We start from the raw sequence: 15,128 nt of genomic DNA, 5'->3' as shown, positions 1-15,128 counted from the left end.
TCTTTAAATATAACTGATAGCAAAGCTTCCATCATTTTATATACACCAAATAACTGAGATTTTTTACAGAACTAAATTTAGGAATTTGGTTTCAAAAATGTGTATTTTGTTTATTGTTTATTCTGATGATTACAGCCTATAGCTGTACTTGGAAAAGTCTACATTAATCTTAAGTTATGCATTGTTCTTGAATTATTTGTCATCAGTATAAATATGCTTACAGTTCATTCTCTTTTTCATGTTAATAGGGGGAGTTTTCATTTTTACTTTTTACAAGAAAGGTATTCTTTTCAATTGAAATGCATGCTCATAGGTCAAGTGTGAACTTAGCAAGTGGGGTTTAATTCAGATTGATTCACATGTGTTTTCCCAAAAATATTTGTTATTGTACATTGTATGAATGGGGGTATAAGTGATATGGTGACAAACCTTTCTCAAAAATCATTTCAGGCTGAGTATATAGGAGATGAATCCAAGGTCCAGCAGATAAAATACACATTTACCCTGTACCATAGGGTCTCATCTGAAATTATGGCCCAGATTGTTAATTTTACTAATAACATAAGAAGACCAATCATGCTCTGGAAAAATGGTGTTACTATTGTGGAAAATTTGGCCCAGGTTGTTGTACAGCTTATGAATAACACAGGTAAATGCAGTGGCAGATCCAAAAGGGAGGTGCAGGGGGTTGGCACCTTCCTTTTTTATTAGAAAGTTCGTCATTTTTATGTCATGTATGTGTAAAATTGACATAAAGTTGTGAAGAATATCCTAGCACCCCCTTTTTTCTGAGGAATTCCAGCTAGCAACCCTCCTTTTCAAAGGGTCTAGAATCGCCCCTGAAATGTATGGTATGAGTGATTACGTAAAAATTTAACATATTTTAAATTTTATCATTGAAGACAATTTTTCCTGTCAAAATTGTGTAACAGTTATGGTAAATTTGGCAAATGTAGTTGAACAGATTAAGATTCATGCAGGTAGTTGTATGACTGATGAAATATCGACGAAATATACAGCAGCATCAAAATAGACAATTTAGAGACATTAAAATGTGAAAAACAGAATGTAGACATCAAAGTAAAGCATACAATTACATATATAAAGTTTAAACTGGAAAAGAAGATGGCACACAAAAAACTGAAGCACTTACAAACTTGCAAGTTAAACTCCAACAAAAATCTGGGCGTGACATCTGGCATTCGGAAGGTAAGTAGGTCATTCCCTGTGAAAATCATAACAGTTGAAATATTTTTGGCTTATGGGTTGTTTATAACTCAAATATAATACAGGTACATGTAAGACGGCCAAAAAATATTTTAACAACAATGCAAAAACTTTCTCTCAAAGTGGCATATTAACTGTGAAAGAACTAGTACCAGTACTAGTACAAGTTTTCATGGTTTTCATGGGTAGGCCAAACTACAAAATTTGGTTTCCAACGAAAAGAAGAATCCTTTCAATTTGTATACTGAAAACATCGAAACTACGTATCACTTTTATTGGATTTAATTGAAGGTTCTCCCAGTATTGAACTTTTGGTTCAATCAGCCAATATAGATAAAGGAAATTTAGCAGAGAAAACATCAAAAATACTTGTCCATACAGGGAAGAAATTCAAAATGGTGGTAGATTATGTGCTGACAAACAATGGAATTCCTTACAAGGTATATATCATAGCAACATACTGTGAGTTTATAAAATATTTTATTTATTTTAATATTGCAAACATGCAACTAGTTTTTTATTTTTATTATATAGATAGCAGTGTTTTATCAAATGACTTTCTTCCACCAAAACGTCACAACTTTGATATCAATCCAATCAATTATAAAATTCATATTGAAAATATCAAATAATTATGAAGGAGATCTATATAATTAATAGGATAATCAATTGTTTATCATGAATAACCAGAATATGATCACTCGTGCCAAGAATGCTTGAAGATTTAACTTGTGGGCGGAACAATTTCCGCACACACGTCAAATCTTGGCATTCTTCAGCACTCGTGATAATTGTTTTGGTTATTCACTCTATCCAATTAATTATCCTATTAGTATTTAAATTTATGTCAGGTAAAAACTTGAACCTCCTTCTGAAATGTCCTGTTTATTACACCTAAGAGTTGCCATTTCATCAGGAGATTATCATTTACTAGTAATCAAGGGAAATCAAGGGAACCAGCATAAGAATGGTAATCAGAATAACACAGATCAGGGACAATGATTAGACAAAGAAAACAGAAATATTAACTTGTAAACCAAAATAAAGTGTATATGGAAACTAAGTATATAAGCAACCCAAACTCAACTAAAATCTTGAACATGGACCAGGTGCACTGGTAGGGTAAGTGTGCAAGGGAAGACAAACTTTCTCTCTGGACATCATCATTATATACCACTTTAATAATCAATCAGAATCCATGCATCCATGATCCATTTATATCACATGTTGTTCATCAATTGATGTACAATATTTCTTTAAAAAATTGAATTTCAGACAGTAATGAAGGAAAAACTGCTCACCGTACCTAAAGGTAAGTTCTATAGTGGTGTTTATATCAGTCTTTATAAAAATCAGACAGGAGGTAATTTATACACCAAAGAACACACAAAATTCTCTTTTATTTCTAATTCAGAAACAGTTACAAACCAAACAACTAGTATTGGTTACCTTTCAGTTCTTGCACTTTTAAGATAAAAATGATACAGATTGTGTTTGAAATTGGCACTTTGCCTGAGTTATAATTCTTAGTTTGGTTGATTTAAATGTGAGATAAACATATTGTTTCTTGCAAAAATATGGTTAGAATAAAGAAACATGAGAAAGTCCTATAGTTATACATAGGTGGTGATGGGAATGTCGAATAGAAGAACACTGCCCTCTGTTATCCTACTATGATTATAATTTATCTTCAAAAATCATGATACGACTTCTTCAAAGATTTTTGAAAATTCATCTGGCCAGGAGTAAAGTCACATTTCAGTAGATAGCTTATGTCCTTTCCAAACTGTGTGATGCCTTTTATAAAGTTGCATTACTTCATAATAAAATTCAAAATTTATGCACTAACAAAGTTACACATGCATGTTTTATAATTGAATAAGTGCAGTAATCATACTAAAAAAATTGAATGTGCTGAAAATATATATAAATAGAATTATGCATACCATGTCTTTTGTATTGTGATAATACTGTAGATATTCATGGGGTAGTCTATGGTCACAGCATGATATCAGTCGAAGGAGGAGCTAAAATACAGTGTAGGAAATGTAATACCCCATCAAGACAGAGTGGGTTTATGCTAGTAAGTGGTTATCTTGTTTTCATTAGGTTTCAGATTTTCAATACTGTAAGGGTATTAAGTACCATTCTGTGTAAGAATCAGGCAATGAGTGGCACATCATAATTTTTAATTTGGTGTTTTTGGCCTCAGATATATTCAATGCATCTGGAAAACAACTGAAAAGCTATTTGAATTTATCATGAAGCATCTGTGACATAGATAATTTTTTACTGCTTATATAAGGAAACAGTTTGGGAAAACTTTCCCTCCATTTTTCCATAGCGCATTTCAACTAAATAAGACCTATCCATATCTTAAAAAAGGCAAACTTTACTTTCACTTGATGGTTATTTCTGGAGATTATCAGGTATATGTACTTGGTTCATACAATAAAATCTCATGTGTTTTTTACCTTCATGTGCCACACATTTTGCCCGATTCTTAGACAGAGAAGTACTTTTAAAAGTACAAAAGCCAATTAGGGCCACTTGAAAAAAAAAATAATATGTCGCATTTACAACATCTTATCTCAAAATTATGACATAGCTATGTCCAACTTAGGATATCATTTAACTATGTTGTAATTTGACATATTATATTGTAATTACAACTTTCAACACAACTATAATTTTAACATACAGTATTGTAATTTCGCTGTAGGATGTGGTAATTACCACATTTGTTTTAAGGTGGCCTTAAACCTGCTTCCGTAATTAAGTACAAGAATATAGAGTATAGAGGATTTTCTTTCTCTGCTTAGTAGAGAATTTATAGAAATTATAAAAAAATTTAAAAAATAATAAAAAAAGTAGTACTCCAGGTAAGGATCATGCAAAATGTGATTCATGGGTAAAAAGCCTACATATTTTTATTTTTGATATTTTGTTTGAAATGTCATAGTAAACAGAAATAAACATGTGGTTTTTCATATAACCTATGCTCTTAGGAGATAAAAATTATATAGAATGCACTGTAGATTTCAAAATTAAGGGAGGTAACTCTGTAAATGGCGCTCAAATACAATAGGATCTACTGTATTTTCAATGTCGATTATCTCCTAAGAGCAGGCAGATTTGAATGAATAATTACATATTTCATAGTATAGACCAATAAAACAACTTAATTACAAAAATAAAAATATGTAGCCTTTTTTGGGGTGTATCCCTTTTTTAAATTTTGCATGATTCTTACAAAGACAGCTACTTAATATCTATCAAAACATAAAAATAGTCCAAGGAAAGAAAAAAATCCATTCTACCTATGTTTTTTTTAGAAAGTTGGGAGTATCTTATTGATGGATAAGTGATGACTTTATACTCTCACTCTAATGCTTTTCTCCCCTTCCATCTTGCTTCAATGTAATCATTTAACAGTATATAAAGAACAAAATCATCATTTTATATTATAGTATGGACATGTAAACTTTAGGTATCTTGGGTACATGTAATACTGAAGCATAACCACATATGGGAGATAATGTGTTTTTGTACATTTATGCTCAAATAGGTGAAGAAACTCAGTGAAAAATTTGCGCAAGGTTTTTTATTTCTTTTTTTTTACAATTTGTCTCCAAATATTTTCCATTCTCAAATCTCATACATTGTATTAAAACACTTATAAAAGTTATTATGTACGTATATTAAGAAAACCCAGCAGTGCATCAATAACCACTAAAAAGACCTTGCTCTTTTCACAGCACATGATGAAGCAACTTCAGTTGCCTGAGACATCTTTCATGTTTGAAAAGAACAAAAACTCACTTCAGAAAGGATCATGTGTCCTAGATATTGACCAGCTGTTTCCGACTGTGGAAAAGGGAGAGAACTTCCCGTCAGTTGTTCTACTTGGTAACTTAGGACCAGTAACAGAGCCAGAAATCAGCTTCACTGTACTAGATCTAAAGTCTCAAGATGTCCACTTAGAATTAAGGTATAAAGCAAAAATACAGTATATTGGGCAAACGTGGGCTTTGGGTCTTTGTGTCTGTTCTTATACTTTGAAGACATGACTGTATATAAAAACTTAATCCATCTTTAAAGGTGCATGTAAAATTTATTGGCTCCTTTTTTGAAACAGTCATTAGAAATGAGGGTAGAAGAAGCATAACTTTTTTCATGTCCTACTTTAAATAGTCTCATATTTGCATTTGTCATTATTGTATGATTTGTAGTTAATTGTGTTATTGGCTTTTGTTTATCACAAACATTATTATGTTTACACGACAATAAAATATTTGAAATTTTGTACTCAAAGAGTAGCAGAGCCAAAAATAATCTCTACTGTACTAGATCTAAAATCTCGAGATGTCGACTTAAAATTCAAATGCACTGAAATATACAGTATATCGGGCAAATTTTTTCAGAGAGATGTGTTAACTATCTAAGGCAGTTTATCAGGAAATAGTCATTTGATCAGAGGAAGACCAATACTTTTCCTTGAATGTCCTCATTGTATGTATTATAAAAAAAATATAAATTCTTCCTACAGTTTTCAGAAAGATGGATAATAGGCCAAGACAAAAATATGTCTGTTAAAGGTTACATCGGATAAAAAAATCCAGAAAAATCATTTTATTTATTTAAAATTATTTTATGTAGACAACAGTTATCTTGACTGTAATTGATCTCAACTAAAAATTGATACTTTTAATTGTATTTCATAAAAAAAAATTCCAATAAAATGTTGTAGAGTAGGCAGAAAAAATTGGCTAGGTAGGGTAATCTTCAACAGACATATTTTTAGATCACTTGGCCTACAAGGTGTCCTTCATCCCTCATCATCTTTATCTGTCATCCTTTGTTAACTTTTCTCTAAAAATCTTCTCCTCTGAAACCCCATAAGTGGACTAATATAACACTCGGTCACCAGCATCTTTAGGGTATCTATTTGAAAAATTGTATCGATTATGTAGATTAAGCTTAAATCATGGCTGACATTGCTATTATTAGACTACAGGGCTTCATTCACCAATTTCTATATATTTTAAAACTTGTAAGAGATATTAGATAATAAACCTTACTTCTTCAGCTTGAAGAGTTCTACAAAAGTCTGCAATGTCTGACCGTTTGGATTTTTGATCGGTTAAAAAACATGGCCACCGTTACTAAAAAATAGAACATCGGGGTCAGACAGCAGATTTTTGCATATATCTCCAAAAGGGTTATGTTTAGCCAAATTCTGACATCGGGTTAAAGTATTCAGCATGATGAGATCTCTCTGTGGTCGAGTTTTGGTGAAAATCTGTTGACCCATGTTGGAGTTATTGCCCTTTTTGAATCTTTTTCGCTGTTTTTGATAGTATACTTTCAAAAATCTTCTCCTAAAAAGCTACTATACAGAATTCAATGAAAGTTGGTATTTTGATTTTTTAGGGTATCCTTAACTAAATGAGTGTTTGTATTTTTGATCTGTTAAACATGGCCGAATTTACTAAAATTAGAACATAGGAGTCGTACAGTAGTTTTTTGCATATATCTCCAAAACCGTAAGGTTTTGCCAATATCTTTCAATTGCTGAAATAGCCTTATTATAAGGCCTACAAAAGTCTTCAGAGATCAAAGTTGTCAGATGACTCCATGTAAGGGTTATTGCCCTTGAGAGGTGAAAAATGACTTTTTTTTTACAATTTTCAGCCTATATCTTGAAAACTATGATAGATAGAATGAAACTTTCAATTGCTGAAATGATTCTTATTACAAGGCCTACAAAAGTCTTCAGGGATCAAAGTTGTCAGATGACTCTATATAAGAGTTATTGGCCTTGAAAGGCCAAAAATTACGTTGTTTTTTTTCAGTCAATATCTTGAAAATTATAATAGATAGAATGAAACTTTCGATTGATGAAATGATCCTCCTGATAAGTCCTACCAAAGTCTTCATGGAGTCAAAATTGTCGGACAATTTCTTGTTAAGAGTTATTGCCCTTGAAAAGCAATTCAGGCTCCTGGGAGCCTCTTGTTTGGTTAACCTTTGATTAATTCATAATAAATGTACTGGTAATATCATGATTTCAGATCAATGCATTTTTTGGAGGCATTTTGGGGACGAGTCTTACTAAGAATTAAGGGCTCTATATTACCATTAGCTGATAATTTCATCATAGAGAGCTTATTGGGGACAGTTGTATCTGCTGATGCTCTTTATTTAAATATGTCAAGACATTTTTCTAAGCTTGAAATTACCTAGATTTATGTTTGTTATCTAGGTCAGGGATGAACACTTGTTTAGCCTACTCCTTCAAAACAGGAGAATTATTACATGGCACAAACAAACAACAACTGTACAAGAAAGACCAGCTTGGGAAGACAACATCATTGCAATTCACCTCTGTCACTGAGGGTCAGGGCATTGTCTACATGTTAAAGTTATCTGTTGATGGAGAAAGTCAGATTTCTCTGAAATTAGCTGCTGGAAATTATAACCCAGTTATTGTTTTCAAAGATAAGAAATCAGCTGATATGAAATGTGTTTTGATGGTTCATAACTGTGGATTAGGGGTAAGTTTCTCTAAGTATTAATCATGATAAGTAGCAGTCTTTGTAAGAATCATTCAAATTCTGTGAGATGTGATACACCTCAAGAAATGCTTCATACTTTTACTTTTGTTATTAAGTTGCTTTATAAGTGTATAATGTAATATGTAATATAGGGTTATTAAATGGTTATTTTCATATTAATCCTGTATTATGTCCAAGTACAGTCGTATTGGGTTGAGATCACTTGTATTGGCCCTCGGCTTCGCCTCGGGCCAATACAAGTGGTTGAAACCCAATACGACTGTACGAGGACATAATACAGGATTAATATGAAAATAACCATTTTATGATCCCTTTATTAACTGATGACTTAAAATAGCAGGAGTTATCTGTACAAACCTTTAAATACAGCTCAGTATGACATATTTCCTAGTGAAGACTGTAACACTCCAGATCACTTGATGCATTTATTCACCCCAACTGTTCTTTTCACTGTTATCTGAACAATAACAATTAACATATTACAATTAACGTTCATTGTTAAAATACATGTATTTAAATTTCTTCATTTGCAAGTTTAACTTTTATACAGGGCCAGAATTAATACAGGGTATGTGCCCTGTATTAAATTAATACAGGGCAATTGCCCTGTATAAATTATGGTTGCTAAAACCTCCTGTTGTATTAAAAGGGCAATTTACATTGTATTTTAAGTCATCAGTTAATAATTATTCATATAAATCTTTTAGGAGACAATTCACATTGAAAATCCAATAGTTTCTGTTGTATTTTAGTGTGATGTACAGAGTTATCTCCCTTATAATTAATATTGAATTCTACAATGCATTTTATATAATTTTTATCTCCTAAGAACAAGGGTTATATGAAAAGCCACATGTTACTTTCTGTTTACTATGACATTTTAAACAAAATATCGAAAATGAAAAATATATAGGCTTTCCAACCATGAATCACATTTTACATCCCTTCAGCAGAGGACCCTAACGGTACACCTGGTCCATGCTCCCAGTTTTTCATGTAGTCTTGATTTGCTCATTTGCTTTTGTTGCTTTGTGTGTATTATTTTAGTTACTTTGTGTTCTTTGTTGTGTATGTCTGTTATCCATGTCGGGTCTTTGTCCCAGGATTGCATTCTTTTGATTACTGCTATAACCTTGGTTACCTTGATTACTCTTGCATGATTCGTACATGGAGTGCTACTTAAACATATAGACAAAAATCAATGACAACTTAATAGTATTATGAAATTCCAAAATCATTGGACAGCAATATACTTGTAAGCAATTAACAAAATGTAAAACTGTTTTATAGAGGAATCAAAGAACAGCAGAACAATATGATCTCTTCAGCATTTTTTCAAATTCAAAGTAAAATAATTGAAAAAATGAGTTTTTGTCAAGATGCTGATTTAGAGAATTTTAGTGTTTTATGCAAGAAACTCATTATTGTAAATCGAAAAATTATATTTGAATGGCCTCTTGAATTGCAAAACCGGTCACTGTATTAATGTTATTTTATTGTTCTTCCTGAATGGCAATGTTCAGTAGAAATAACAAAAGGCAAAAGTACATGAGTACCTATCATACCACATGACCTCATCTTACACTGATATTTTAAAGATGTCATGTATACTGATTATAACATGTCAAAATCTTTATCACATGCTGTATCAACCAGACTCCTATATCACCCAAGGGCCACCAGCCTGCGGGGTGATATAGGTCAAGGGTTTATACAGCATGAGGCGTGGTATAGAGTATGTGATATATGTTTCAAGATATAGGGTTTAAACAAACATTTATAATACATTTACAAAAAAGGTATACTTTAATCTAAATATATGATATAAGGAACTACATCCTGTTTACAGGATTGTATGATATTGGTTATATTATACAATGCTGAGAACAGGATGTCATAGGCAGTGTTTACAACAGTACCAACAACATCACAGGCATTTTGTGCTTTGGCAACATAACATTAAGTCTATTGTGGGATTTGATAATAGTGTTCTTTCTGACTATCTGCCTAGCTGGTGTCAGGGTAGCATGTTAGCGTGAAGTGCAGGAGGTGGTGGGTTCAGTCCCCTATAGTGATATCAAAGACTTTTGAATTCATAGTCTGCGAAGCATGCAGTAGTTTGGGCTCAGAGTCATAATAATCTTTCTATTGATATATGGCTGGTAAAACTTATTATGTGTGCATTTGGTTGAATGGAAATGTATTAGAGATAACTTAACTGTTTCTCTGCTGTTTGGCTATGATCAAAGTGTACAAGAGTGTAGTTAGCTTTATATCACTATGACGTCAAAATCAAATTGATTACAAAAAATTCATGATTTATAGAGCAGCACAGCTTTATCTACCATTCAGCCTGGGATGAAACTGGAAGCTCTGGACAAAATGAATGCAGGAGATCTGATGTTTTGTGTGGCAACAATAAGTATGTAGACAAATGTCATATGTCACAAGGGATCAAATGTTTACTTCCAAACTTTTTATATAAAAATTCCCCCCTTAGCCCCACAAAACTTAAAGAACAACTTAAGTCTGAGAAAATTCTTAACTGCCTGTGACCTCATCAATTTCAAAGACTTCCTTTTGAGTTACTACTCCTCCTACACTACCACATAGAATTTGATAGGTAGGTTATCCATTTAGCGAAAATAGAGTCTTTTTTTGACAAATCTTAAAGCAAAAATTAAAAATATTTATTTTTATTAAGTTGAGTACTCTGAAAGTACTTTTATTCGTAGGTACCACTTTTTATGGATTAGGGGAAAATGATCAGTCTATGGATTCATGAATTTGTGGATTTGACAGCACTGTCATACAAACGAATGGGATATTATCTTTTTGTTGGGAATTAACTTTCATGTTTTACCAAACCCATGAAACCCCCAAAAATTGGTACCCCACAAATAATGATTCTTTCACAGTAATTGGAATGGGAGTAAAGTAAAAATGAACAGCGTTGTGGATTGGAAATGGGACTGGATCTGTTTTAGTATTTAAATTACCATCTACTATAAGATCAGAATGACATCTTGCTAGTATAAACATTTTCTTACAAGCTCAGTGGTTGGAAAGGAAATTTTAAAAGGGGCCATTTTCAGGACTTTTCAAAGATATTTAAAATCTGAAGGGGCCATTTGTTAAGAAACCGTATAGTTTTCTTTTAGATTAAAGGGACATTTTCAGCCAGAAAGGGCAAATGGCCCATGGCCCCTTGCCTTCATAACCCCTGCTATTTAATACACAGTCTACATGTTGGGAGAACAGTTTTATGAAATAAAAGAATTTAAAAGTTGAATAAATTTCTCTGACTTGATAAATTGTGGTTTATTTATTTATTGATTTATTTAGCCATAGAATTGAAGAAAATTTATTAATTCACAGAATGTGACAAAAGAATTGAGGGATTGAAATAACTAGTTTATGAATTTTTAAAATTTTAGATATCTCAAAACTCAATATTTATAATTGTAGAAATGAACTCCTTCCATTTTTGTTGTTCTGTGATAAGAGTCAGCACACGATAGAGAATTGCATAAGACCATGTCTGTCTTTGCATTACTTATACCTTAACTTGAAAATGCTTTTTGAATAACTAATTTTTTTTTAAATGACTTTTTGGTGAAGTAGTTAATATCATTGGAGATAGCTACCTTTCATCATTGTGTTTTGATTTATTCCCCAAGTTACTGGATTTACACTGAAAAAAGGGAAAGAAAGTGGAGCGGTTTGTTTATTCAGTATTTAAAAAAAAATATATTATAAAGATCAATATTCTGAACTTTTTGCAGCTCAAGTAAATGAAGAAGCTGGGAAAGTATTTATTCACTTTGATGGCTGGAATTCTGGAAGATACGACTATGAGGCAGATATGACCTTTGAAGGCTTTCATCCTCTAGGATGGTTTGCTGCTCACGTTGGACGGAACAACATGACTAAATACAGAGATGGGCTTCAGCCACCAAATAGTATGTATGATACCGTTATATTTTGTTTTTTTCCTTTTTGATTGAGACATATTGTATTTATATATTTTAGCACCTGTGTTTTTTCATTGAAAAATTGTTGACTACCTGTAATTAAACCCTATGCAATTTTTGTGTGGAGTATAATGTTTTTAAAAAAGCAGAAAAGCAGAGGAGGCTTACCATACCAGTGCACCGGTCCATGCTCCCATTTTTTAGTGGAGTCCAATTTGCTCATTTTTAATTGTATTACTTTGTATTATTTTGGTTATTTTATGTTCTTTGTTATGTGTGTCTGTTTTACATTCTTTGGATTTCTGCTAGAATCTTGGTTCCATTGATTACCCTTTAACCCATCCGTCTGTCCCTGTGTCCGTCACAACATCTTTTTTGACCGATTTCCCTCAAACTTTGGTGAATGGTTAGTGGCATTAAACTCATGGATGGGAATGATTTTCACAAAAATCAGTCAAGGGGAACTAATTTTTTGGGAGGGGGCTTAGTAAAAAATCAATGGTTTAGGCTTGTTGTCTGGATAGCGCCTCCACTATTTTACCAATTTCCTTCACTTTTTGGTGAATGGTTAGTAGCAATAAAATTTTGGATTGGATTGATTTGGCACATAGATAGATCAGGTGGGGTTTACATAAGAAGAGATGAGTTATATGTTTATGCAGTGTTCTCCCCATGGTATAATAGTTAAGCCTTACCAAACTCAAGCACTGTGCTATATTTTTGTGGATTTGCCAATATATTAAAACTCTTCAAGTTTACCCACCCCTTATTTATTACACATTATTAGAAAATTTGTGTATTGGGCCTAATAAGCAACAGGGAAATTCACATTATTGACATTTTGACTGTGTTGTTTTTATACCCTACTACAGGAAGTGGCAAGATATTATATGATACCCCTCCCTAAAGTTGTGTGTCTGTCTGTCTGTCTGTCTGTCTGTCCCCCACTTTTTCCAGATTATAACTTTAGGAAATTTCAAAAGATCGTTTTAAAATTTTGTATAGTTTTTGAGTATCATAAAATACAGATCAAGTTTGTATTGGAGTTATCTTTTTGTAAACACCTGTATAAAAGGATTGTGAAAGTTGGCCCTTTTTGGATTTTATGGAGTCTGGATAAAGTTTGAATTTCATTTCAGAGTTTTTTTTTCCGCCATTTTTAATTTCAATGAATTATTATAAGTTATCTTGGTAGGAAAACAAATAGGTTAAATTATTTTTTTATCTCAATTAATTGGAGTTATCTTTCTTGGAGTGTTAAAAAAATGTGAAAGTTAATTATTTTTGAATTTGAGTTTGATCTGTTATTCCTATGTGATTTGTAATTTAGCATGTGTTTGTGGATATGAAATACAACGCTTAGATGTTTCACTTGCTAAACCTATTGGAACATCCAAAATCAAATATGTAAATGTTGTAATAATTGTGCTTTAAACAAACACAGTTAAGTACCGTTCTGTGTAAGAATCATGCAATGACTAGCACATTATATTTCTCAATTTGGTGTTTTTGCATCAAATTTATTCAATACATCTAGAAAATAACAGAAAAGCTATTTAAATTTATCTTGAAGCATCTGCTACTGAGATATTTTTTGACTGCTTATATAGAGAAAAATTGCGGGAAAAAATTTTCAGTCACGCATTTCAACTGAATTTGATCTATCAATAACTCAAAAAAGGCAAACTTAACTCACACTTTTATGGTTATTTCTGGAGGTTATGTGGTATAAATACTTGGATAATGCAATAAAATCTCTTGGTTTCTTTTCTTTATGTGCACACCTTATGCACATTTTGCCTGATTCTTAAACAAGAAGTACTTAAATTTGAATCAGCTTGGTTAATTTTGCATCTTTCTTCTTGTAGAATATGGTCGACAATTTGACTGGGCTACCTACTGTGAAGAAGAAAATGCTCTCCCTGTTCCATATGGTTTCTTTACTGATGTAAGTATTTATCATGTTTATGTCTGTCAGTCTGTCCGCCTGTCTGTTTTACTGATAATATATAATATTATTATATAGATAGCAGTGTTTTATTAAATGTTTCCAGTGTAATAAATTTCGATAATTCAACTTTGAAATAATAAATAGGTAATTTCACTCTCAGACTATCTCTCGCCTAAATAACAACACAAATATCAACCCGCCAATCACAGAATTTTAAAATTCATGTTAAAAATATCAATATATTATGAAGAAAATCTATATAATAAATAGGATAATTAATTGGTTATTGTGAATAACCAGAATATGATCACTCATGCCAAGAATGCTTGATAATTTATCTGGTGCGCAGAACAAGTTCTGCACACTCGTTAAATCTAGGTTTTGGTTATTTACTCCTGTTGGTATTTTCCACTCAACAGGTGGATGGTAAATTGGGTTAACTTTGTATGTCTCAAAAGCGTAGCACTCAAATCTCAATTGGTACGGCAGGGGTAACAGAAATATATGTTTGAACTTGTTTTAATTAGTTACCAAGTAAAATACCTATTTTTTTTTATTGTTGACAAGAATTTTAGATACTGAATGATGTACAAACTATAATTATTGATACCGCTCCAGCAGTATCTACCGTACCAGGTGCTTTATTGATACTGCACCAGGAGTACCTAACGTACCAAGTGCTTTATTGATACTGCTCCAGCAGTACCTACCGTACCAGGTGCTTTATTGATACCGCTCTAGCAGTACCTACTGTACTAGGTACTTGATTGATACTGCTCCAGCAGTACCTACCGTACCAGGTACTTGATCGATATTGCTCCAGCAGTACCTACTGTACCAGGTACTTGATTGATACTGCTCCAGCAGTCCAGCAGTACCTACCGTACCAGGTGCTTTATTGATACCGCTCTAGCAGTACCTACTGTACTAGGTACTTGATTGATACTGCTCCAGCAGTACCTACCGTACCAGGTACTTGATTGATACTGCTCCAGCAGTACCTACTGTACCAGGTACTTGATCGATATTGCTCCAGCAGTACCTACTGTACCAGGTACTTGATTGATACTGCTCCAGCAGTCCAGCAGTACCTACCATACCAGGTGCTATGCCTTTGTGTCTTTCTGTCGTTTTTATTATCCAAGTTCATCACAGTTATCTTGACTTCCTGTTGATAGATAGTTTTAAATTTGAAATGTGGCTTTATGAAGATAGGGAATGCATTGTTAGCAATTTTGTTGGCTGTCTGATTTCTACTTCCAATTGTGTTGTAACTTTGTTGAAATATTACAATGTATTAGAAACAGTAATTCCATCAGAAAGTATGCTGTGTTAGTGGGGTTCAATCTAGCATGACAATCCATCCAGCTTCATGCTTTAGTTAGACACATATAGTTA

At 32.6% G+C, this 15,128-nt stretch overlaps 1 protein-coding gene across 6 annotated transcripts in view; it reads left to right on the top strand.

Moving 5' to 3' along the window:
- Positions 1–15,128, top strand: part of LOC148601228 (uncharacterized) — a 75,744-nt gene that overhangs the window by 16,195 nt on the left and 44,421 nt on the right. For all 6 annotated transcript variants that reach the window (XM_088556893.1, XM_088556894.1, XM_088556896.1 and 3 more), the window contains 9 exons: positions 451–649; positions 1,519–1,667; positions 2,503–2,539; positions 3,204–3,310; positions 4,986–5,218; positions 7,493–7,784; positions 10,131–10,227; positions 11,591–11,767; positions 13,648–13,727. In XM_088556893.1, the coding sequence (XP_088413019.1) occupies positions 451–649; positions 1,519–1,667; positions 2,503–2,539; positions 3,204–3,310; positions 4,986–5,218; positions 7,493–7,784; positions 10,131–10,227; positions 11,591–11,767; positions 13,648–13,727 (1,371 nt within the window). The remainder of the gene's footprint in view (positions 1–450; positions 650–1,518; positions 1,668–2,502; positions 2,540–3,203; positions 3,311–4,985; positions 5,219–7,492; positions 7,785–10,130; positions 10,228–11,590; positions 11,768–13,647; positions 13,728–15,128) is intronic.

This window comes from Perna viridis, chromosome 12 (genome assembly GCF_037379345.1).
Source record: "Perna viridis isolate PV_CMFRI_1.1 ecotype Kerala chromosome 12, ASM3737934v1, whole genome shotgun sequence".
In the NCBI taxonomy this organism is placed as follows: Eukaryota; Metazoa; Mollusca; class Bivalvia; order Mytilida; family Mytilidae; genus Perna; species Perna viridis.
Note: the sequence above shows the minus strand (reverse complement) of the source record. Positions and strands in the feature narration are given on the sequence as shown.